Below are 25,154 nucleotides of genomic sequence, written 5' to 3'. Positions count from 1 at the left end.
AAGTTCAAACACTCATTGTTTCCACAGCCGTCTCTACATAATCCTTCAACATTTGCTCATTTTTGTACTCCAAAATGTAAACAGAACCATGTAAAATCATCCTCCTGAAAGCTCCGGGCCACCTCTGTTTCTACTGTTGTCTTTCCACAGTGTCACCATGGCATCCTCACAAATCAAGAACCAGTGTGAGATGTGTGCTGTCATGGTCGTTGCTGCTGCTGACACTGATATATATTTCTCACTCACCAGTGTTTATTACGCTCCTCTCACAGAGGGGTTGTTGAATTAATTCCATCAGCAGATTGAGCTTTGCCTCTGATAGTTTCCTTAACATTCTCACATTCTCACAACAACTTGTATCTCATAGATGTTCTCTTAAAAATCATACTGAAGAGATGTTGCCACTAGAAGGAGGCCGCCCGAGCCCCCTGCGGGCTCGAACTGTGATCTGAGTGATACTTCGCTTGGCTGGGGTGAGATGATTTTGATTGTGACACTTCCACAGCCATCGCCGCAGCTCTGTTTGGACCTGTAGACAAACGCATGCATGTAGAGCTGTACTGTAGGAAGAAAAAGTCTAACTAGTTTTGTTAAAGCAATTCTGTGTACAATGTACAATTGAGCCCAGTGGCAGTATCAGAAAAAACACTGCAGCAGATAATGTAGCATTACCAACTTGCAGAAAGGCACAGATGTTACAGCTTTATGTAGTTTGTTCTTGTCTCTTTCTGTCTGTCTATGATGTATGTTTGCAGGACTTTTGTACGACAACGTTGTGCCTACATTCACTTACCTCTCCATTCATGAAACAGTAAAGCAGTGCCACCACAAAACCCTGCAACACAAGAGAAATGGTGACTGTTTTCAAAGCATAACACTACAATCATATACTGTATACACACTCCACTTAAATCACTACAGTTAGTGCTGATAGTTTGTATAGTCAGCCTCAAACATAAGAGAAAAAGGTATAACTCTTGGGTGTAAATATCTCAAATAATGTGATTTTGGAAAATCAGTCTCAGATTTGGACTGATTTTAAGCTTTAACAAAATTATTCAGGCCATAAGATGTTCCTTAGTTTTACACACACTTCAAGTGACAAATAAAACATTTGAAAGTTTTAAATGTAAGTTTCACTGCATCACTACATTTCACATATTAATATTTTTGGTTAATCTTTTAGTTGCATCAATTTTATATAGTATGTCTGGCTATGAGAATTGAAGATATGACCTTTCTCTTATACAAATGAATCATCATCGCGATGAGTCATGAATACAGAAATATTACCATAAGAGGTGTTCCAAATTCTATTGAAACTCTAACATCCCTGGTTAAAGTTTGGTCATTCCCCATCACTCCCTCCCTTTATTTCCTGTTATCTCTCGACTGTCACATCTTAATAAAGGCATACAATTGTACCAAATTAAAGGTAAAGTGTAAAAGATTATGTTAACAAAAGAGATTGAATTCCAGGAAATGGCTTACTGGGACACTTAAATAGAACAGAGTTATTAGTAACACTTGTGCTTTTCCTTCTATCACAAGTCAAATATCTGCTGTGAATAAGGACTGTCTTTGAGAGCATCCTACTGCAAGCAGTGTGATTTGTCTTAATTTAGTCTTTAAGTCTGGTCTTTGTGTTCTGCTCCCTCACTATTGTTTTATACCTGAAAGGATCCCAGCCCCAGCTCGATGTAGAGTCTGGCTGCCACTCCAGTGTTCTCAGGCAGGAAGGCGAATACTGTGTAGTGCATCCCAAACAGAGGGATGAGGAACAGGGTGGATTTAGCCAGCCTCCTGAGGGAAACAAATCAAGAGGAGTGAAAGAAAGAAGAAATACATCATTCCAGGTAATGTAAAGGCACAACCTCGGGCTAATCCGTGTTAAAGGCCCTGAAAACACATTTTCTTCTTTCCTCTGAGCGATGGGTCTTTCATGAACACATAATCTTCTGGCTGTTTCACATTAGAGATTTCTGTATGTTTCATCTTTGCTCTTTTTAGTCTTACGAAGTGGGTGGGGATCCTTTGAAACAGATGATGTCACATACTCCCATCCACCAATCAGGATGAAGCCACTTTGATTGATTGTCCTAGATTTGTTTGCTAACGTTGCCTTGTCAATGTCAATCAACTCAGGAAATTAACTGTGATTAAAAGTGTTTCAATCTTAGACTCTTGATAAATAATAACTAATAATGTTTTTTTTTTACTCTGACTATAATTGTTGCTTCTTAATGTTTAATGTTAATGAGAACATTTGAAAGTTTTCAGGTGCCTTTAAAGTAAGATGATCATCTCAATTACAACAATCTGAATATGTACTAATAATGGATTTTCACAGTTTGTTGCACAGTCACCTTTATCAGTGTCAGTCTAATCAGTGTTTCAGTTTTAAATGCCAGAATGCATTATTACGCCAAGTTTCATCAAAGGTAGACCGGATTTGACAAATATCAAATATTCAAACCGACCTTTAAAACGACACCATCATCAGTGGAATAGATTAAAATGTCAAAATACAAAACCCTGATGCATTGTGTGCTCAAAGTTAGTTCAAATCAGATTAGTGATGACTGAATATTGTGTAAATGTTGTTCTTTAATTGTGGTGAAATAAGATTATTGCACCACCTCTGCACTACTATACATCCCACAAAAAATACAAAATCACAACTACCCCTGATTAGTACCCCTGTCTTATTCTCTTAATCCTGTTTTTCTCATGTTTATTCTTTAATGTCACAAATATGATAAAACTAGCTGGGCAGTTGGCACATATCCACTGATCTAGTCTCACAGCCAATTCAAAAAAGAATCTATCACAGATCAATCCGTTAATTTAACCACAATAGAGATGTCTGCAAATGGTCTTGTTCTCTGGTGATTATATTATATTAAAAGCTGTCACAAGGACGTGACAATAGTTATTTGAATGTCCTTAATAACAAAAATAATCTCTCCGATCAGAAATAACATCACCACTTTGGCTGCTGGAAGATTAAAGACTTTAAAAAAAGAAGGAAATAAAAAAAAAAGGTTGGATTAGGCTCAGGCCTTTAATAGGATTGTGTTTGTCTTTTGTCACACCTGGGATCCGTCTGGATCAGATTCAAGTTTGTAAGAGAGATGAAGCTTTTTGAAAGTGTAAAACATTCATTGAACTGGTGGAACCTTCCTGTCACCCTGCGATGCAGCAGACATCTATTTCTGGTATCTGGTTTTATTTCTATGTGCTGCTCTCATTGTAAACAAATTCAGCTGAGCTGGAATCTGAACCAACCAAATTTTAAAAGGAAGATAGGATTCACTCCAGTAAAGCAGCATTTCTGGGCTCCAAGAGTAGATTCATAGAGGCAGCATTTTTTCTCTTAAACTGTGAGGAAGACTTTAGCATGTTATCAAGGGTTTCATCGATTCACTCTCCTTTCCTTCTCCATACTAAACCCTTCAAAGTTTCTCACTTAGCAGTTTTATCTCAACACTGAACAATTGTTTCGTAGTTTAAAAGAAGCACTTACTGTAGAAGACTTAACTTTGTCTCAAAATGCATTGTATGGAGAAAAGCAGGGTCTGAAAAAGTCAATCAATCTAATGAAGGACTCTAGCGACTGAAAGCTGGACTTGAAATTAAATACTTGCATCAACATATTTTATGTTTTTTAACCGTCTTGCAGCTCAGTATTGTGTTGTGAGCGTTTTGGAATCAAGCACCTATTCACGGTGGTTTATATCAGTAATCTTTTCTCTACTGATTTACAAGAGATATAATTTAGTTCTTAAAAAGACACTTTGTATTTGTGTGTTCTTTTTCCCAGTTTTATAATGATATATTTTCCTTCATTAAATCCTGCCAACCCGCCTGTTCCTTAGAGAATGCAGTGCTGAAGAATTTGATTTTAAGTTAGCTGTGTAGCTGGAAAAAAAGAAAACATTGCCTGCAAAGAGTTTTAGTGACAACAGCATAGTGAGAGTGGTAATCTACAGCCATGCTACTGTAACACATCTAAAGTTGTACTTAAGCACAGTTCTTTAAGCTAAATGCTAATATCAGCATGCTAACCAAAATCCATAATGCTAACATGTTCACAATGACAATGCGGATGTGTGGCAGATAATGTTTACCATGTTAAGCATCTTAGTATTCTTATTCTTATTTTAACTAGAAGATTTAATTTTTCACTTTTAGTCACTTTGTGTTTTTTACAGTTAAAAACAGTACTGTAACTGAACTTTACAGATTATTATAATTACTTTCTATAAAAAAAAGAGCCTTACTTACAAAATGCTGCCATAATCAATAAGCATCTCATAAAACTCTTATATCTTATTAAATTATTATTATTATTATATAATGAGTGATTTATCAGTTAGCGGCCTTATGCAATACAAACCACCACTATTGTAAACTCCACACATAATTTAATTCTTGAATATAGAAACTGTTATCTATTTTTTTTGTTATTATTCATCAGGTCAGATATTAAAATCCTCTTACTTCCTAAATAGTTAAATGCCAGAGAGAACTGGAGGCAAATTAAAATGGAACGTCACATACAGTATGAAGCATTTTGTCAAATTCAGGGAGCTCTGAAGTCAAGCCTGCGTTAGCTGATTGGTATCAGCTGCTTCTTTCATTCATTTATTACAACCAGTGGTCTATTAATCAGCTGTTTGGATGTTACCTCCCAGCAGGCAGCCAATGTCATTATTAGGTGTACAAGGCAGCCTTTATAGCCTGACAAGTCTCATTAGTTGCTCTGCTCTTGTCAACACTGTTGACAGCTCCCTCGATCACCCCAAACTCTTCTTACCACTCTATTGTGTTGAAGCATTTGGTATTGCTGTACTGAGATATAATATTCATCAATGTGTTGGTTAAGAGGGAAAGTTCTCCCAGCAGAGTCCTTGTTGCTGCTCGGATCTTTGAGAGTGACTTTTCCACCAAACCTAGCTGTGTAACCATGTTAAAGTTCAATTTCCATGTGTGAGTGTCTCTGGAGGAACTCTGAATATGGTTTAGTTTTTTAAGAGGGACAGTTTTTAAGGTCTTGGTCCAGTTGTGTTAGTAAGTTGTGACTCACATAAAGTGTCTGGTGTCATTGTTCCCGGCCATTGCTGAAGATTTAAGCTTTTGAACCAGGATCCGGATCACGTTGACGAAGATGACTATGTTGACCTGATAGAAACACATGCACACGTATGCACAATTATCCAAATAACAAAATCCACAGTGAGTGAGAGAAAAAAAATAAAAAAACTGAAATATTTCAGTGCTACTACAGCTGCGAAAATCTGCCAGCGACAGTCAACTGAATGAAGTAACCTTTGTTTTAAAAATGACTATTAATTGTACCTACTCTTGTGGTATCCTAGCTATAATGACTTACTAGAAATACAAACCTGTAAAATATACCGATTACAAATAATGTTACATATCCATACCTTGTTTAAGACTCAAGTAGAATGTAGCTGTTAAGAATGAACATTTCAGTAGGAGGCACTACTTGTTCAGAGAGAGAGAGTATGTTCAGCATACAGGATGCTAACTCTGTGTCAGACCGAAAAAGGGAATAATGCTAGCCGGAGACATGTGAGAGTAACCTGTAAATATGTCATGCCAAACAGTTAAGTAAAGCCTTTAAAAATATTTGGATGTTGTGGACATTCCACTCTTCTCCAACACTCTTATCATTGTAAACTGCATGAACGCGAGAATAGAGAGTTCGACAGACGTAGCAACTGTAACTGAGAGGAACGCATAGCAGACAGTGATTTAGTAGAGGTACATTTTCACTTACCAGCAGCGTGGCTGTTATTGGTCCTTTGATAATCCACCAAATAGGAACATTGTCTGTGTCATCCCAGCAACTACAATTAAAAATGAAATTCATTGAAATATCTTACACTTAATTCAGACACTGCAATAATTACTACTGCTACTACTACTGTTTAACATGCATTGGTACAATGTTATCATAGCAGTGAATTATGAGAAAATATAGTTATGTGTTAACTCGTACCCTCTGTCATCATAGAAGAATCTGGTCAACACCCAAAGTATAAGAGCTGTTGACGGGAGCCCTGCAACGTAAAAGCGGAGATTAATTATTAATACATTGTGTATGTGTCAAGTAAAATTCATCTGAACAACACTCAAGCCCCAACTGTACGTGTTGTATGTATTTGTAAGTAAAATGATCAGAGGCATATAAAACATTATGAATTAAATGTATCTGTCTCCCACTTGAATCTTCATGCCAGAAGAAGAAACAGATACAGGATGAAAGCAGGAGTCGGAGAGAGAGCAAGATGGTACAAACCGGAAAGAAGCTGATAAAACACATCAGAGCCACTCTGAATACTGGGTGAGCACCACATCAAACACACACCCTGGGTTCCTTGTCAGATTGTAAAACCACAAATACTGGGGGAAAAAGGTATTTAGGTCCATATTTCCCTTAGCAACAAGTGCATAGTTTCATGTTTGAATCAGGTTTGAAGGTGTTTTGTTAGGTTCATATGGTTGAATGGAGAATATGTCATGTATCATCATAACTATAACCACTGACTCTTACAATAAGCAGATTGGAGTACAAAAAGCCCAGCATGACCTGGAGAATTTTTGTTTTGAATTGTTGGTTCTGTTGGCTAAAAGTTTAAGAAACTCCGGCTCCTCACTAAAGAAAACCAGCTTCTGTCTCCACAACATATTAACAGCTATATGCCTTCACTGCCTAACTAAACACAGCCGGTAGTCGCTCAATTGTATTGTAACGTTGTGGTAACAACAACGAAATGATACAGGCTGTGAAACGTCAGCACTTGAGACTACCAGCTTAAACAGGGAAATGGGAAAACCATGGAAATCCGTTGACTGAGGATACACGATAACACAAAGGGAAAGCACTCATCGGTAGAGAGCTCAGTGCAGTGCAGCAAAAGATAAGGGAGAAAACAAAGGGAGAGCCAAGGAAACACAGGAACAGCTATTGTGTAAATAAAATGTTGCCAGGTTTGTGGAACTGAATTATTGTCTGGAAATAGAGACAAGACAACAAGAAAACCTTCCAGTATCACTCAATGTGCTGTTATGCAACACCACAAACAACGGGCTCTGGAATGAGCAGCTGAATCACTTTCTCCTCTCTGACACAGTCTCAAGTGTCTATGTTAAGCTTCACAAAGGACTGTTGTACTGGATAATATATTATCATGTTTTTGTTATTTATTAGAATGAGTGTGCTGTCGAAACTAAACCAGCCAATCACATGGTTTAGTTACAAAGAAGCATACGAAAAAAAACGACTCGGCAAAGCTAGCTAACGAACTATCAGAATCTTCTTTACATCATCAATGCTGTGCGTAGGGCCTTGTCGTGGTGTTTTCAGACTGTGTAAATAACACAGCCTACATAGTGTCAGGGAGCCAGGGCAGCTTAGCTCAATGCTTACTACTTTTTAAAGAGCACACGTTTATAACAAATGAATGAAACATAACATAAAAAACATGTTTATGCCGTTTGTATACTGTTATTCTCTACAGTATGTTGTTCTTTGTTGTCACTGTCTGTTTGATTGTCCATGTTTCTCTCTGTTGATACTGTACATATTTCATCTGTTTTAACTCTCTAACTCTGCAATTTAAATATGTTGTTATGGCTGTCTGTGATTATACTTCAGGGTTTTTCCTTGCTCAGAATTGGCCTTTGGGGGAACACATAAAGCAGGGGGGTCTGGTCTCCCCCAGGAAATTTTGAGGGTGAAAGACTTCAATTCCTGCATTCTGATACATTTTTGGGCACCAATTTATGGTAAAAACATCTATATTTATGGCAAGGAAATCACAAAATTCTGGTGGCAGGTAACGATTTAAAATACAAAATATAATGGAATATTATTATATTCAGTAGTCCAGTAAGGGGGCTTTCACATCCGGGACATGGGCCGGATACAACAACACTTGACCCCAAAGCATGAACAGGGCTTTATGGTCACTTTTTTCCTCAATGAGCACGTTTTGCTCCCAAGTTGAAAAATGTAGGATTGACTTACATAGGCTTTTACTGCTAAATTGTAAAACAATCATGTTATGGATACAAAACGTTATGAAGTGTAATGTTTTCTATATTCTATTGATCAAAAATGATCAGGGATGTTGAGACTACAGTGTAACGGACCACCAGAATTCATGCATACATGTGAACCGCGGATTAATTGCAGAGTTTAACCTACATGTAAAACTACTACGTGAATGGGGCACAGCAGAAAGACATAGCAGACGGAGCTGAACGACGCTGCTTGTTCAGGGTTGTCATGTGTACTCCTATAGGCCTACACTTCGCATCAGGAGTTAAAACCAACTGTACCAAAACACTGAACTGGACTACTATTTAACGCGACAACGAGACATTTTTAACCGGTAATGAAACTGTCAATTGAATACTGATGCCGTCAGACGACCGCGCGGACAGACAGCAGTCGGAGCTCCGGCGAAGCTCTCTGCCCGTCAGCAGCAGCTTCTCGCTGCTGCAGCCGGTCCCCCAGAGCAGCATGATCACCGGGAGAGTCCGGTACAGCCTGAACCCTGCAAACGGAGATCCCGTTTGAAGGTGACGTGCTTGATTTTGACGGAATGTCCCAATTTGAGTAACTTCTGATTGGGTCGGTCGGCCCATCTCTGGACCAGGCCATTGCAGACTGGCCAAATCCTTCATATTTATTATTATTAATATTATTATTATTATTATGATAACCATAGTGAAATCGTGCAAGTAATAAAAACCCGTCCTCTGCGCTGTCGGCCTGTAAAGACAATTTATTTGTATATTAAAAAAAAAGAAATCTGACTGGCCCACATTAAAAAAAATGTGTGCACCTCCTGTTTACTCATTGAGTTCAGCAGCCCCTCTCATCATTTCTGCTGTGCATTTAAGCTGATTATAACCTCTGTCCATCAGCATGCAGTGAAGACTACTACTGCCTGTCACAATCACACACCTTTGTGAAGCAGGTTTCTCTTTTGTGTCAGCCAAAAAAGCAGGGAGAGTGCAGGGGCAGAGGGGTTGTTTAGATGTTAGTCTGGTCTGCCTGACTCATTAATACTTTATCTGACTGTGATTGTGCAAGTTAGAATCTATGGCCTGACCATGGCAGTGAAATATACTATGCTGTGTATGGATAAATCCATGGCGCAGTGGTGCTGAAGTAGCAGACAGATGGCCCTTCTGTCAGTTTTGTCTCTCTACAGTATAATATTCTCTCAACTATTTGGGGAGTTAGGGGGTCGAACCAAAAGAGTTGTTCATGTTTCGCAAACAAATCACCTACTGTATATATGTGAATATTATGTGTATGTAGATATCCAACCATCACCTGATTGTTAGTCTGTCATGGGCTTGCACATCCTCAGACTACCTCTTCAGTCATCTCTACTCACCCCATCCAATCAGGATGTACCACCAGAAGTATTTCCTCTGAGAGACGAAGGACAGGGCCAGCAGGGTCTGTAGATACATGCCCTCCACCAGCAACCAGAAGTAATTGGCCAGGATGCTGAACTGGAAGAAAGCTACGGCTGACTTGCACGCTGTCTAGAGAGGGCACAGCAAAGTAAAGTTAGTACTGGTCTGGATGTGTCATTTTGTAACACAAGGCAGTATAGTAGAATATGAAAGTAGTTTCAATGCTGTCTGTACTGCAGCAAAGGCATTAATAATACCCTTTAATAATATACTACATCTAACACATCCTCTTCATATTCCGTTATTATATTATGAATACACTAGGCACTATGACATGTGTAACCGTTTAGTCAGTGTACAAGTTGTGGCAAAAAATTGTGATTGTTGTTAAGACAAAATCAGAAAGCTAATGCATCAATGACAAACAAATTCCTTTGTATAAGAGCTCAAATGTTTTGCTGCAAATTGAAATTCTTTAATACATGTACTACAACTACTACTACTACTCAGCTCTACACATTCTGCAGAAAAGGATGACAATCGGCCTGTTTTGATTCACTGTTTCCATCAGCATCTCTGGTCCTTTCAGGGAGGTTTAACCAACTTAAAAGCAAAGCCTTAAAAGTCCAGGCCATTATTGCATGTATTCTTCATATATTTACATAATTCGGTAATAAAATATCCTTCAACAAAGCATTGTCAGATCTACTCTGACAGACAGAGAAAATATAATTGAAGAGACATCCTGGTGGAATTCCTCGGTTGGTTATTGATTGAAGCAGTTTTCACCACAGTGCAAAATACTGGATTCATTATGTATTCCATATATTTGTGTTTTTGACGTCATTGCTAACACTGTCCACTTAACAACCACTCAGTTCTATGTGTTCAAACTATTTTGTTGCTGAAAGAATTCATCAATCTTGTCGACTGAAGGGATTTCGCTGAGAAACGACAGCTACTATTCATCACTTCTTCCATTTTTTCACTCTCTTTCTTCTAACTTTCTTTTTTTCTTCTTTCTTTGTTAATTCAATCATACATGCACATGTACATGTGGGAATTTGCTTTACGATGGTAACATTATTGGCTAGTAAGCGTGCTCACCGTGGACACAGAGCAGTGGTCCAGGGTCTCATCAGCAAACAGAACGGTGTCTTTAATGAAAACAGCGCTGGCTCTCAGGACGAAGGAAGAGAACAGGTTGATGTGGATGTAGTTTCTGGTGCAGTGGAACTTCCTGAAAGAAGCACCAATTCACATGTACACAACCAGTACTACTAATAGATTCCCAAACTTCTATATAACAAAGGCTTTACTGGGGCCTTTACTGATCTGACAGTCGATCATCTGAATTGTATCTGTCGGAACATGTTAGAGTTATATATACTCGTCCTTAAAATTGCTTTTTAAATCTTCTTCACCACTACTCTAAACACTCCAGTTTAGGATCTTAACTACCTAAATGTTGTGTGAGTGAGCATCTAGGTTGTTATCCCTTATTGTTTGTGTGTATCTGGGACTGTGTGTGCTGCTCTGGTCTTACCTGAAGGCTGTGAACACCACTATGGCTGTAATGAGGGAGATGAGCGAGGTGGCGTAGCCCACAGTGTAAACCTGTCTGAATGTAGAGAGGTAACTCGTCTGCAAAGAGTGAAACAGACAGTCAGTAAATTGTGATGCTGTCAATTGTATGAATGGGAAATGACTCGATGAGTGGAATGTCACACGTCTGCAGTGGTGGAAAGTAACTAAGAACATTTACTCAAGGACAGTACTTAGGTACAATTTTGAGGTACTTTTCTCCTACTTTATACTTTTACTCCACTGCACTTCAAAGGGAAATATTGTACTATTTACATTTATTTGATAACTTTAGTTGCCAGTTACTTTGCAAATTCAGATTAATAATACAATACAGCATTAAAAAAATATGTAATTTGTTTTGTTTGGAACAAAAATATCACAAATGCATGTTGTCTTTGCACTAAACATAAGAGAGAGCGAATACTAATTCAGTTAGAGTTTTTTTTCTGACCGATAACCGACCCTCGTTAACCAATCATTAACCGATAATTAACCGTTAACTGACAAGCAGGCAACAGAGTCCCACGATGTTCCGTGCATTGTCGTGGACACATGCAGCTACTTTCCTGGAACCGCTTGCGTGACCACACAAGTCCACAGTGGTCCGCGGCATGTATGTCTGAGCCTGTCTCCACCGCATCCACCGGTGAGGTTATCTGCTGTGTCTCTGCCTGGCATACTCTGTGTGTAGAATGGCCAATTTAACCCGCCAGTCCTCACTGATATAGTGACATATGTCACGTAGCTCTCCATTGTAAGCACCATCCAGCAGGGAGCCACGAGCAGAAAAAAAAAAGAGCAGCTTAAAACACAACTTGCTAGTGCAAAGTTAGCACTAGCAAGTTGGCTAGCAGTTAAGAAATAGATTGTATAGCCTAAAAAAAAGTTTTTTAAATAATTTTAATTTTAGTTTTTATAATATTGTTTTTAACTATAGTATTAATCAGTCATAATTCTTATTGTTGGTTAACGGTTAAACGGTTAATCATAAACATCCCTAGCAGAAACATGAAGAAGCTTAACTGATTGACATGATTACAACATTTGTGTATACCTCAGATTCAGGCTCACTGTTGTCACTGAATGCACAGGCCTCGTCGTAGGGTGGATACATTTCTGACCAGCCATCCACCGTACAGTTCCTGTAAACATACCCTGATGTGGGAGCAGACAGCAGGGAGACAAGATGGGCTTAGAACTGGTTTTAAGCAATTCAACCACTGCAAATATTGTCACAATACATCATACAATCTATTCAGGAGCTCAACCATTTTGTTATTCTTCACTTTCTGTGGCTTCATTTTGTCTGAACTTGAACTTCTTTTAACATGCAGTTTAAATTAATTGTGCTGTGAAATGATGTAGAGAATGGTATAAAATGCAAGTGACCAGTAGCGGAAAATAACTAAGTACATTTACACTAGTACTGTCCCTATGTATAATTTTGAGGAACTTGTACTTTACTTGAGTATACTTGTATGTTACTTTTACTCCACTATAATTACAAATGTATGATTAGATTGAAAAACATGGCAGTATATACATTTGTTACAATTAGCCACATAAATCAAAGCTGTATATGTCCTAGAATCCTGTAGCCACTTGACAACGCCGCTAGGAAAGATCATTCTAAAAAAAAAAACGTAAAAAGCAGATTTTACTGCTTCAAACTGCATTATTTTCAAGTTTGTGAGCGTAAGAAATGGAATTCTGAAATCAAATCAAATATCTCATATTTTAAATGTTGTAATGTAAGCTACTTTGCAATGGAAAGTTGTCATTCCACACTGTCAATTGAATACTGATGCCGTCAGACGACCGCGCGGACAGACAGCAGTCGGAGCTCCGGCGAAGCTCTCTGCCCGTCAGCCGGTCCCCCAGAGCAGCATGATCACCGGGAGAGTCCGGTACAGCCTGAACCCTGCAAACGGGATCTCCGTTTGCAGGGTTCAGCGCACATTTGGACCGCTACACATTTCCTCTCTTGGACCATTTCCCTCCATTACTGCTTTCAGTCAGAAAACATTTGATTATTTCATGTTCAAGCCTACTGACATTTTAGTTCTGGTTAATGTCCATTTGAAAACAGCAGGTGTCGGGAGAAGGTTGTCAGCTGGATCGCTCCCTGCACTGCTGTGTTTGTGGGATTGTACATCTAAATGTGTGTGCCACAGATACAGGAATCAGCTGGACTGTTTGAATAAAGACACAGAAATGCATGGCAGCAGGGTTTTTTTCTCTATTCCCTTTGAGCTAAGCAAACAGGAACTAAAGCTGCTAACTGCACCGCTCAAAGCAAAGACTCTGCTTGAGTGATGTGCAATTCAGATTATAATGAGTCACGATTTCCATCAAGTTAAGAAAGCAAAGAACATTGTTCCTTAATGATCCTGACCTTACCACCTTTAATGATGCTATTATAATGACAATCCTATCAACACAAAATAGTACAAACAGTCCCCATTTTTTGTCTGTGCATTTAGACTGGAAGACAAAGGTTTCCATATTTAAAAAAAAAAAAATACAAGCTGTCCTATAAACACTATTTTGGAATGCAAATGATTAATACTTGTTTAAAATGTACTCATTACATAACACATAATTATAACCAATCATTATTAGGAGGTTTGTTTGTCAGCAGGATTACAGAAAAACTACTGGCCTAATTTTTTATGAAACTTTGTGGAAGGGTGTAGCATGGGCCAAGAAAGAACCCATTTTTTGGGGCGGAGGATACACAAATTCTTTTTCACTTTCTTTAACATTGCAAGATAGAGCATGGCCTTGGCAGAGGTCTGCACTCTCCAAGTGCCCCATCTAGTTTTAACTGTATCTGTTTCAAAAAGGATATTACCTCGAAATATAAAACCCTAAACTTAAAAATCGACAACAATTTTACTCTCGTAACTTCAAAATATGTCTATCTTGCTGTCATCAGCACCATCTTTCTGGAAACACAAATCCTTCAACAGCCCAAATTAAGTCTGTGACATGTGAACCCTGCAGACAAGATTTGACGTAATTTCTTCTGCCAGAAACCTTCCAACAAACACTTCTTGTCAACAAGCATACATGAATAATTCATACTGTGCTCCTTCATCACAGCAACTCCAGCCTGCATTAGTGTTGCAGATGATATATATTTAGTAGTGGAGCTGCTAACCCTTTACCTTCTGTATTTTAACTACACTATTGATATACATGACTGGAATTGAGTTATTCTTTTCTGTGTTTGTTAAGTTTTGGATTAACATGGAAACCAACCTTGATTGCTGGAGAAATGCTGGAAGACGTCAGAGCATGATATGTTCACCACCTGCCCAACTTCAGCTCTCAGCCAGCAGCCAAGCTCATCCCACTCTGTGTTACATCCTGCAAATACAGACAGAGGGAGGAGCACAGTCAGTCAATAATTATAAACAATAATAATAATGAAAACTTTATTTATGCAGCAAAGTTACAAAGTAAAACAGGATTAAAACATGTCAGGGCTGCAATAAGGCATATGTATTATATATGTACATAATGTTTTGTGTTTGGCTTTTTTCATAACAAATTCCTGAAGTTCATGTTTTCTGTCAGTCCCATGTCATCACATTACTATCAGTTGAACTGGTCTGTCTGCTAGACTGAAGCAGTCACCCACATTTCTTCAGAAGTCAACATGGCAACATGAAAACTCTCAGTTCAGTTCTACAGGGCCCAGACAGTGAAGCTTATGGCAAGTTTATCCAGTCTGAAAAACTTTAATGTTTTCTTAAAATGTTGTGTTTTGATGTCTAAAATCAGCACTGTCGGTCCGCCCCTTTGATTCCTGACAAAAATGCTGCATCGGTTAGCATTACATGGCAGAATTTACATACTGCTGTGTTTTCTTTTAGATGTTGTTTTGCAAATAAACTCTTTAAAAAAAATATAAGTATTAAAATGTATTAAATAAAACATTATCCAATCACAGTAATGATGTTAACACATAAATCAGACGATACACAGGCAATTTAGTGATATCCCTGAAGTTGTGGTCTTGGCCGGTCTAGAAATGAAATCCAGAGTCCTCTTTATCCGAGACCGAGACAAGACCGAGTAAAAATGTGGTCCACCTGCTGTAAACTCTTAGTCTTGTTTGAAATGTTTCAGGTTTTCTGCAAGTGTGTCTTTTGAAACTGTGTGTTTTGCAGACCAGGACAACCCCTGGATAAATGGAAAATTATTTTCTGCTTATAATAAGGAGCAGCCAGTTCATGCATTTAAGATAAGCGGCTTAAAAAGACAATTTCTTTTTTTACAGTATGGCACCATTATTTTGTGCATTTAAAACCAAATCTCACTAAGTAAAAGAAGATTCAGTACTATTTATGCATAAGTCAAATGCATCTTATAGTGTTCCTGTCTGACTCTCTATGAGTTTTAAAATGTCCTGCAAAAGAATGATGAATTTCTCACAGCATCACAGACTCCCTGCTGTTACATTTATTGAGAAAAGACTTGAAACCTTAATTTGCAGAAATCCACCCACACCAACTACAGTGACTACAGTACATACAGGTGACCTGATTACCTAGTTACATACTTCTTCTCATGTAACCAAAAAAGGATATTTTTATTAAACCTGCATGGCCTAATAAATCAGCTGACAGGTCTTATCCACAGTTCTTGCATCTCTGAGGTTTTTCCATCTATTGTCCTAAATTTCCCATATTCTAGATAAACCTGGGATTGCTTACCAGTACTGTATATAATGGACTAATTCGCATATCAATGAGGACATGGTCTCAGCAGACGAGGTGACGGGTTTAACAGGACTGAACAAATGAATGGACGGAATAACTCTCCACTCTGATACATATCATTGTGATAAACGTGGTGTGTGGTGCTGCAAATATCTGCAGCCATCATCCACAGCAGGTAAATGTCAACAGCAGTAACGAAATAATTATCCCCAAGGCTGAAGTGAGACCAAAGTAAATGTCAAATACATTTTCAGTCAGAAATCTCTTCTGTAAAAAAAAGTTTTAACTCCTCAGGAGCTAAATGTTTTTCAAGGAACATAAAAGTGTTTCAAGGGACCGGGAGTGATTTCTGATTAAAACATAAACAATAAAGATTCTTACTTTTCTCTCAGCAGGACGTCGGTGAACCACATATTGTGCTGAGTCTCTCGTTTATTTTATCCATACATTTAACATTTTCTTGATTGTAGTGTAACAAAAGGAATGTTTAATGTTATGAAAGCACAGTTAAGGACAGAAATGAACCAATAATGTCACTTTCTGTCATATTTAAACCCCTTTTGATGTACATTTAATTGAGATGCTATGACTCATCTACTGGAAGGTAGTTTAGCCATCAAGATGTCTGTTATAGCAAGTTTGCAGCCAAACTAGCAGGTTATGAACCAAAGACATTGCAACATCAGTAGAGCTACACTGAGAAGATGTATGAACACAATGTGGTTCTAAGACATAAGAATTGACATTAAAGGTCATTTGAGCCATCCACTGTGGCTCCTGACATTAATCTGAGAGGGAGCAGCGATTTACAGGGAGCAATCTGTCTGGATGAAATATACTTTTTCATTTTCCTTATGTCATTTGTACATAGCCGGCATATCTAATCTATTATTCACTCCTTCTCTTGTGTGTCCCAACCTCGCAAAAAACAACCACTTGCATCCAACCAGGTGGTCTCACGAAAATGATGTCACCTCCAACGTAACAAAGCGATAGTGTGCAATTATTCACGGAGGACCCAGGAGTTGTATGATTCACGTCAGCGTCTCCTTTGTTGCTCTCAGGCTGAGTCAGACTGATATTCCTGAAGTAGAAAGGAACCAGGAGGGGCAGAGGCATTGTGTCGAAATGCACTTTCAGATCTCAGGTCTGTCTTTTCATTGAGTGTTAGCTCAATGAATTGTTTTCTCAGGGGTGGTGCTATGAATTGTGGGGCTTTAACACAGCAGGTGGCTCAAGTAGACCCTACACCACCAAACACGCCACAACTTTATATTTTACTCTACACTGCTTTATTTACAGGATTAATTGTTATACTTGCATTAGCTACTTCTTCTAACTGTGCTTTGTTTGGCTCCCCCGTGACTATTTATGCTACATTTACCGTTCACACGTCAATAAATGTAATTCCTGCAAAACCTGATTTTTTAAAAGACTTGTGGTACACATATCATCATTACAGGTGTAATGCTGCCAACACAATTCATATGTCAAATGTAATAATTTGCACTGTAGATGGCTGCATTTAATTGTTCTTATTGATTGAACTATTTTACGTATTATGTTTTAAAAGCACTCCCATAGACATTACATTTAAAATGCTCAGTATTACTCACTGATCAAAAGTATGTTACCTCATTATGTACAAATTATTAATTATTACCTAATGCGTTTATACCTATGGAGGCCCATTCGGTCTCATTGTATTTAAACAAAGCACATGTACCGTATATAGTAAAACCATATGATGAGAAAAGTCATCCAAAACTTATGCCAATCAGCATCATCAGTCAATCAGTGTGCACAACATTCACAAACATTTCCTTCAGGGAACACTATTCCACTTTTTAATAGACTCCTGCACAAAATATGCCAGGGGTAAACAACTTAGCTTCAGTCTGCACAAGAAAAAATCTTGAGAAATTGTATTTCTGCTTGTTCCACTTTGTCTCAGAAAACGACACATATGTTATATCATCTCAGTAAATCAAATATTTGTCTGTGGGGGCCAGAGCAGTGTGAAATTAACGTATAAAATATTTACAGATTTGGGGACCACAAAAGACATTTTGGTAAAGATAAATCTCTAGAAAGCTTGCACCCTAATAGACAATTTTTACAGAATACATTTGGACATGTCATAGCAGTAAAAGCACATACGTAATCTATCAGTTCGTAGACAAGTCTCACTTGCTACTTGAACTACACCTATGCTTTTCCTGCAAAATATCTGCTGTGGAAAAGGTTGATTCCGGTCATCTTTGGAGGGCTAACTTAAAACTCTTGGTGTGGCCTCGCATAATATAAAGATGCATTTTTTTTCTCTCTCTCGTGGGCTTTTAACTACACTAAGCCACAATTAATCACATCCACAAAAACAATGCTTTTCAAACTGCCCCCCTGTCAAGTGCATCTTGTTGAAACCCATTGTGGATAAAACGATTAGGATTGGCAGTGAAGTACAGGCATGAAATTAAAGGATGTGGTTACGAGCTTGCAGTTAACTGTAATCTGTTCGGGTTTAGAGGAAGAGGAACAGTGTCTTTAAACAATGCTGAGGTAATTGGTATCAAGGATCATACAACAAGTAGATTGGACCAGACAATCTGGTTGGTCAACTAAACATTTAGAACCAGAGCCGTTTAATGAGAACATGCTCAAATCAGCATGATAGCACACCATGTTCATTGCAATGAGTTAATCTTATTATACAACACTCTGGATTTATTAGAAATGTTTGGCTCACATTAGCTGTGCCAGTGAGTCAGTGACACAGCGCTATGTTAGAAATAGCTTGTGAAGTTCGCGGACATATAACTAACAATCTACATTTGGAAAAAAAAAAAATGTTTAGCAGATATCTTAGTTACAACACAATTAAGCTAGCAAAGCAGCTTTGTGTTTATATGTGCAGTATTTATTCAGTTTGGGAAATACAAACAAACAAAATGCAAACCCTCCAAAGCTAACGTTAGCTCAAGTTGGCTAACAGGGACCAGAAATCGTTGCTTAAAGTTCGCTGACGTATAGTAGCTAAATATGTCCATGGAAAAAAATATGTTTTTCAGCAAATATTTTAGTTTTTGTGCGGTAATTTTGGTTTGGGAAATCCTAAGATCTCTACAAAGAGATCGTAGGATTAGCTCACTTTGGCTGGCTTACGAAAATAATGAGAGTGTAGTTTGAGTTGCCTTTCGTTTCAAATCTACTTTAGTGATTCACATTAGTTAATTTCATGTTTGCACAGAGAATGACCGCCAAGCAACTGTATTGTTGTTCGTAGGTGACTCGCAACACAGACAGGGTAAATTTATCACCAAAACGTTACATATCCTTGTGCATTTGTAAGTTGGTATATGGAAATTCTTGACCTTTCATAGTGGGTATATGGCGTATATCTGCGTATCACGTAGACTACACCACTGCCTCTCGTGTAATATTGTTTAAGAGATTTTATTCTCCAACATTATGGTTTCTTAATGCCACAATTGTTGGCCTATAAATATTAGATTTGGTGAGAGGGGAAACATCCTTTTAAGCATATCATTTGTGGGAGGATTGTGTTCTGGTTTACACGGATGGGTTTAATCCTAATAAAAAAACACAAGGCGTTTATTCAATAGAGTAAACAGCTTCCAAATAGTATTTCAGTTTTCATGGCAGAGACGTTGGCACGTTTATGGGCATTTAAGAAACACAACCAAACAGCAGTGTCGTTTATACAGACCAAACTGCAGAGTTAATGGCACTTTATGACAGGAGAGCTGAAGGTTGACTTGATTTAATTACTGAACTTCAGCTGTTGCTTTATAAACTGGCAGCAGCAAAGCAGCAGTTAAATTCATTAAAAGTTGGAAAGTTGTAGCTTCATTAAAAAAGGTCTGATGTTAAGGCAGAGGAAGTTGGACAAAGCGCAACACACACCAGCCCCATTACGTTAAGTCGTGTTGCAATTACAATTGCAATACACCCGTAGCACACACACGCAGCATGCTCCACACAGACAGGAAAAGTGGTCAGGACATCAACATGGGAAGCAAATGTGATCAAAATTGGTGCTTTTTAGGTCATTGACAGCATATCCTGACAGGATGACAGTAAATGCAACCCGTATGTGGGTTCACACGAAAATAATAGATGTAGGTGTTTTGTAAGTGCAGCCTTTGACCGTTATGAATGGTTTACTACCAATTTGTTACTTGACATTAGCAATATTAAAATTATGTTATGAAGGAAGGTATTGTACTTAATAATAGTAATTTGGTGCTGGAAGACAGAAAAATGCAGTAGCATGTAGAAGAGGAAGATACTGTATATGATATCGCTTTTAAAATTTGCTTGTGGGTCTGTTTATTAGTCAACACTTTGGTCCAGAATAAAACAACCATTGGATGGATTGCCATGAAATTTGCTATAAACATTCATGTTGCCCTCAGTACAAATTCTAATAATTTTTAATCTAGCTACCATCAGGTAAAAACTTTAACTTGTCCTATACTTTGATTTACTGAATTTGACTAAATACCTTCAAAACTAATGATATTCCCATCAGCCTCAGTTGTACTTTCATTTGTATTGTGTTTGATGCGATTTGGCAATATTAGAAACTAAAGTAAACATGGTAAACATTATTATTACTAAAAATCATCCTGCCCTCCACTTTTTTGACCTTAGATCAGGGTTGGCTGTGTCCAACAATTTCAGAAGTTTCACTTAGCAATTAGCCAGCAGTGCAGTGGTGACAAAGTAAACAATCCATTTAATAGTTGTTGAGATACTTCACTTAAAACCACAAATGTGAACCTCAGGGTGGTACTAGATGAAAAGTCATGGGATCCCTAAAGGCACGAGGATTCATCTCACTGGGCTCCAGTTGTTGAGTTATGTCAGTCGGGACCAAGGCTTAAAGGCTTAAAGTTCTGCATAATTAACAGCATTTCGCTTTGAGTGATGTTGGACTGCTGTGACAAGAAGCAAGCATAGACTATACGTTTCATTCAGCCCGCCTCAGCTCCATCCACGCTCCACCTCTTAGCCCATTTTTGGATTAGCCGAATAGCATTTGTTTTGGCTCTTCAGAAACCTACAACGGAGACTGCGTCTATATTTTACACAGTCTATGGTCTGGACCAAAGTGCTCAAGGTCCTCAAATGTGAGGCTTTTCTGCCTTTCTCTATTTTAAATGCAATATCTTTGGGTTTTGGACTGTTGGTCAGACATAACAAGCTGTCACCCTGGGCTCTCAAAGCTTCTGAAAAGCATTATTCACTGTTTTTATTGACATTTAATATAAGGGATTAATTAAAAACAGAATCAACAGGCTAATTGACAATGGAAAATAATCGTTAGTTGGAAACTTAAATCAAACCAAAAAATGCATCAAGCAGGAAACCAGTAAGTGGCTGATTTTAAGTCAATGGCAACACATTTCACAGCAGTGTAAAACGTGACGTCTGCTTGGGCTCATTACCACCAGGAGTCAGTCACTGATGATGACTGTCATCATTTCACAAAGGTGAAATTTCAACTCAGCATGACTCTCACACTGCACGATTACATGTCACCTGCATGGTCGGCATTACACTGATGGACGCACAAACACACCTACTTGGACAGTGAAATTCATCAGCATACATTTATCTGCGTAATGAGCAGCGGAAGACACCTTGGCGTTCACAGTCATCAGGGCTAATTACGATCAAATTAGTCTAAAAATGTTAAAGTTCATCACTCTCTCGGAGGGGAGTTGCCAGAGTGTTGTTCTGGGGCAGTTTCTGATGAAGTGGAGAAGAGTTCGGCTCAATATGATACACGCAGTGCGGCAACTTTTGGAAACGCCAGGTTTATTATTATACAATAAAGTCAGATTAGAACGACAAGCTGGTAAAGGAACAACAGGTGTCAGTGTGGGTATTAGATCATAATTATGAACATGGTGTAATAACACCATGTCCATGCACGTTGCATGGTAATCTTTGGTATGTTTTCCCCTCTCCTATGTTGTGTAAACTATCAATGTACTCACATAAACCATATTTTCCCTTCCACTTGCACGGTGTGGGAAATATTAGGGGTTCTCGCACTACTACAGGTATGGTTATGTCAGGTAAGGGCTCTAAATATTATGCAATTACATGTGATAGTGACCTCAATATCAGACAACAAAAAAAAACTAAACTAATCTAAAACATGGGGACCCCAAAGAACACCAATGGTACAAACTGTGTACAGGTTATTAAAAATATCATCATGTTAATTTAAGTAAAGTAAAGTTAAGTTAGAATTAGGAAAGTCGAAGAAGATGTCAAGCACTGATGTAGAGGCACCAAGGATAATAGGAGAGTTAAGTCCATGGATGTGCTCCCATCAGGAGCGTCATCAGAGGGAATTGAGCTGCAAACTTGGCTCATTCAAAAATCATACCACAGAGGAAAAACAATTAACTGCTAAATAAAACATCCTACAGAAAGTTTAACCCCCATCATTTTCCTTCCTGTGTGTTCATATTGTGTTTTTTTAAGCCCATCTCAAAACTATTCTTCCTTTTTAAGTTTAGCCCACTCTACTGTCTAACAACCGCTCGCAGTGCGCCAAGGTTTTCCCATTGATCTTTTAAAGAAACGCAAAGCAGCAGCAGCAGCAGCATCATATGAACCCACCGCTGTGGTCGGTCTTATTTTGCGCTTCGCTCCTCCTCGTCTGGCTGCAAACCTCCCGAGCCCTCAGGTGCTGAGAGATGATGGCGCAGTCCGGATGAATTGCTTCAGCCTAAAAAACGAGACAACTTCAGTTATCTACACGAGCCTAAAGCAGACACGTGCATCCCCATGGCAAGTCTCTTTGCTTGTTGCTTGAATGAGTGGGTGCAGCGATGGAGGAAAAACATGGAAACATTCGCTTAAACAAACAGAATCAATAGAGGCACCTCTTTGGATAGATACCTTCTTATTTTTCTCACTCGTACAGGTTTATTTTCAAGCAATTAGTTTTTATATTCTATAAAATCATCTCATACGATGCCCACATTTTTCAAAGTAAAAAATAGGCTACATATATATAAACGTTTTAATTTCCCTGCTAATTAAAGCTCTTTTCGTTGACATTTTGCGTATTTGCACGCTCCAACCTTGACAACATCTGGACCTCTTTTCTTTAATATCTTATCCGTGTTTTCCGTGTTGATTTTTGTCTTTGATTGATACCGGCGGTGACAGGTGGCGGTGATGGATGCAGGTCGCGAGCCTTGCTACCACTAATTAGTGCCCGCGGCTTAATGAGGACATTTGCTGTCCAAGTGTGTGGTGTGTGCTCTAAGGAGCCGGAGAAGTACAGACGATAATAACGGTAATAGCGTTGCATTAAAGATGTCATTAGGCTATAATTAAGTAGGCTAAATCGTTTAATTAGCAGGTCAAAATGCAGCAGAAGATGTCCCTTTCTGCTGCATGTTACTTTTCTTCATTTCATGAATGAGAGTATTTTGGCCTAGATAGAAAGAATGTATAACTTATAAAAGAAAAAGCACTCACTGTAGGCCTGTACCACAGATGAAGATAAAAGATGAGGACTATGAATGTCTCCTGTCGTCCCGGCAGCGCCTTACAACACACTTCCATTTTCTCATCTGTCTTCTTTATATCCCTCATCGGATGATGATGATGTGAGCGCAAATCCAGGTTATTTGTTCCTCTGGAGCCTCTTATAAAGACTGACTTATTCGTTAAAGCCCCTGTATGAAAATGTAGGCTACTACTCCTTAAAATAGATGAATCCCCATGTTGTCCCTGCAAGCTGCAAACTTGTGGGAGTAAAGAGCTGCTGTCTCACATCTGCTTACTCTCTCTCTCTCTCTCTCTCTCTCTCTCTCTCTCTCTCTCTCTCTCTCTCTCTCTCTCTCTCTTTACAGGTTCTCTCTTTCAGTTGAATGGATAGCTCCAGATAGCAGTGATGACTCCTGTTAAAACAATGGCTTTCAAGTCACAAAATGTGTTACAATTGCCAGATGCCTATTAGGCTATGTCTCAAACAAAACCTTTATTTGTACACTGCCTGATAGGCAAATTACTTAATTTTACTTTACTTCAGTATTTCCACATCGTGCCACTTTATACTTCTACTGCACAACATTTCAGAGGCATTCAGGTATTTATACTACCACTCTGCAAACTGAACTTTGCATATTATGATTTTATATATACTGTATATACAGTTTATAAAATACAGTGGCGGTAGAAATATATTTTACTAATACAAACGTAGCATTACAGATCTGTAGAAATACTCGCGTGACAGCTGGAGCACATTTGAACTACTTTACTGTTGGATAGCTTCATCTACAGCACAGTATCATATTTTATAGATTGATCATATGTTTAGTTTAACTCTGTAGCTATCAAATAAACAATATAAAAACATTTCCCTCTGAAACGTGGTAAAGTACCATGAAATTGAAATACCTCAAAATGTGTACTTAAGTACAGTGTAGTAAATACTTACTTACTTTCCACCACTGATTAAATAGGATGCGTTGTTGTATTAAACTAACAGTGTATAAAGAAGCTACACCTTCAAAATGCTTCTTACCATTTAAAGGGTCCATTCTGATGCCTAATGTGTAGCCTACTTTTACTTTTGATACTTCAAGTGTGTTTTTTTACTTCTCTACTCTTACTTAAATAGGATCTTGGATGTGGGACTTTCTTGTAATGGAGTACTTTTATATTGTTGTATTGGTACTTTTACTTAAGTAAAGATTCGGAATACTTCTTCCACTACTGATTATTATTATTAGGATACATGGTGTCTGTTAACAGGATTACCAACCAAGCAAAGCAGGGACAGTAACTGCCCCAGGGGCCCCAAAATACAGAGGATGTGGTATCTAAAAGGCAGACTAGGTGGGTCATGACTGGAAGGACAGTGGTTAAAAACTAGAATGCTCTTACCATCTTGGTATCTTTGAACAAAGAATATATTTCCATTTTGTTTCACTGGAGGCAAGGCAGCTTTATTTGTATAGCACATTTCAGCAACAGGGCAATTCAAAGTGCTTTACATGAAAACAGATAAACAAATTAAAAACAGATAAAATACGAGAAAAAAAAGTTAAAGTGCAGTATAAGAAATTAAACATTGAAGAGCAGTTAAATCAGTTAAATATATAAAAGCAGATAAAATAGGAATTTCTCTTTATATGCTTATATAGATTGTTATACAGTATCAACAATGCAGCTTCAGTGTAAGAAATGAACAGTTATTTAAAGAAAGGCAACATCAAAAAGATAGGTCTTCAGCCTTGATTTAAAAGAACTGAGAGTTGCAGCAGACCTGCAGTTTTCTGGGAGTTTGTTCCAGATATGTGGAGCATA

At 38.2% G+C, this 25,154-nt stretch overlaps 1 protein-coding gene across 1 annotated transcript; it reads right to left on the bottom strand.

Annotated features, from left to right (window-relative positions):
* Positions 1-382: 382 nt before the first annotated feature.
* On the bottom strand, positions 383-23,432 carry LOC144526733 (vasoactive intestinal polypeptide receptor 1-like). The gene is made up of 13 exons (XM_078264360.1): positions 23,316-23,432; positions 22,446-22,554; positions 14,320-14,427; positions 12,110-12,210; positions 11,015-11,112; positions 10,576-10,708; positions 9,444-9,597; positions 6,029-6,089; positions 5,807-5,876; positions 5,090-5,184; positions 1,674-1,803; positions 794-835; positions 383-529 (listed from the first exon to the last, which is right to left on the bottom strand). Exons 1-13 carry the CDS (start codon positions 23,430-23,432, stop codon positions 383-385), a joined length of 1,365 nt encoding a protein of 454 aa, XP_078120486.1.
* Between the last annotated feature and the right edge of the window lie 1,722 nt (positions 23,433-25,154).

This window comes from Sander vitreus, chromosome 12 (assembly GCF_031162955.1).
Source record: "Sander vitreus isolate 19-12246 chromosome 12, sanVit1, whole genome shotgun sequence".
NCBI lineage: Eukaryota > Metazoa > Chordata > Actinopteri > Perciformes > Percidae > Sander > Sander vitreus.
This window is presented reverse-complemented; position numbering and strand designations above follow the sequence as displayed.

Bases quoted from the DNA above. Each gene is read 5' to 3' on its own strand.
- LOC144526733 (XM_078264360.1), bottom strand. From the start codon at position 23,432: ATGAGGGATATAAAGAAGACAGATGAGAAAATGGAAGTGTGTTGTAAG. The intron at 6,090-9,443 runs GTGAGTAGAGAT...TTTACGTTGCAG, and splicing joins GTACATCCTGATTGGATGGG to GGCTCCCGTCAACAGCTCTT. The intron at 5,877-6,028 runs GTACGAGTTAAC...TTTTAATTGTAG, and splicing joins TTCTTCTATGATGACAGAGG to TTGCTGGGATGACACAGACA.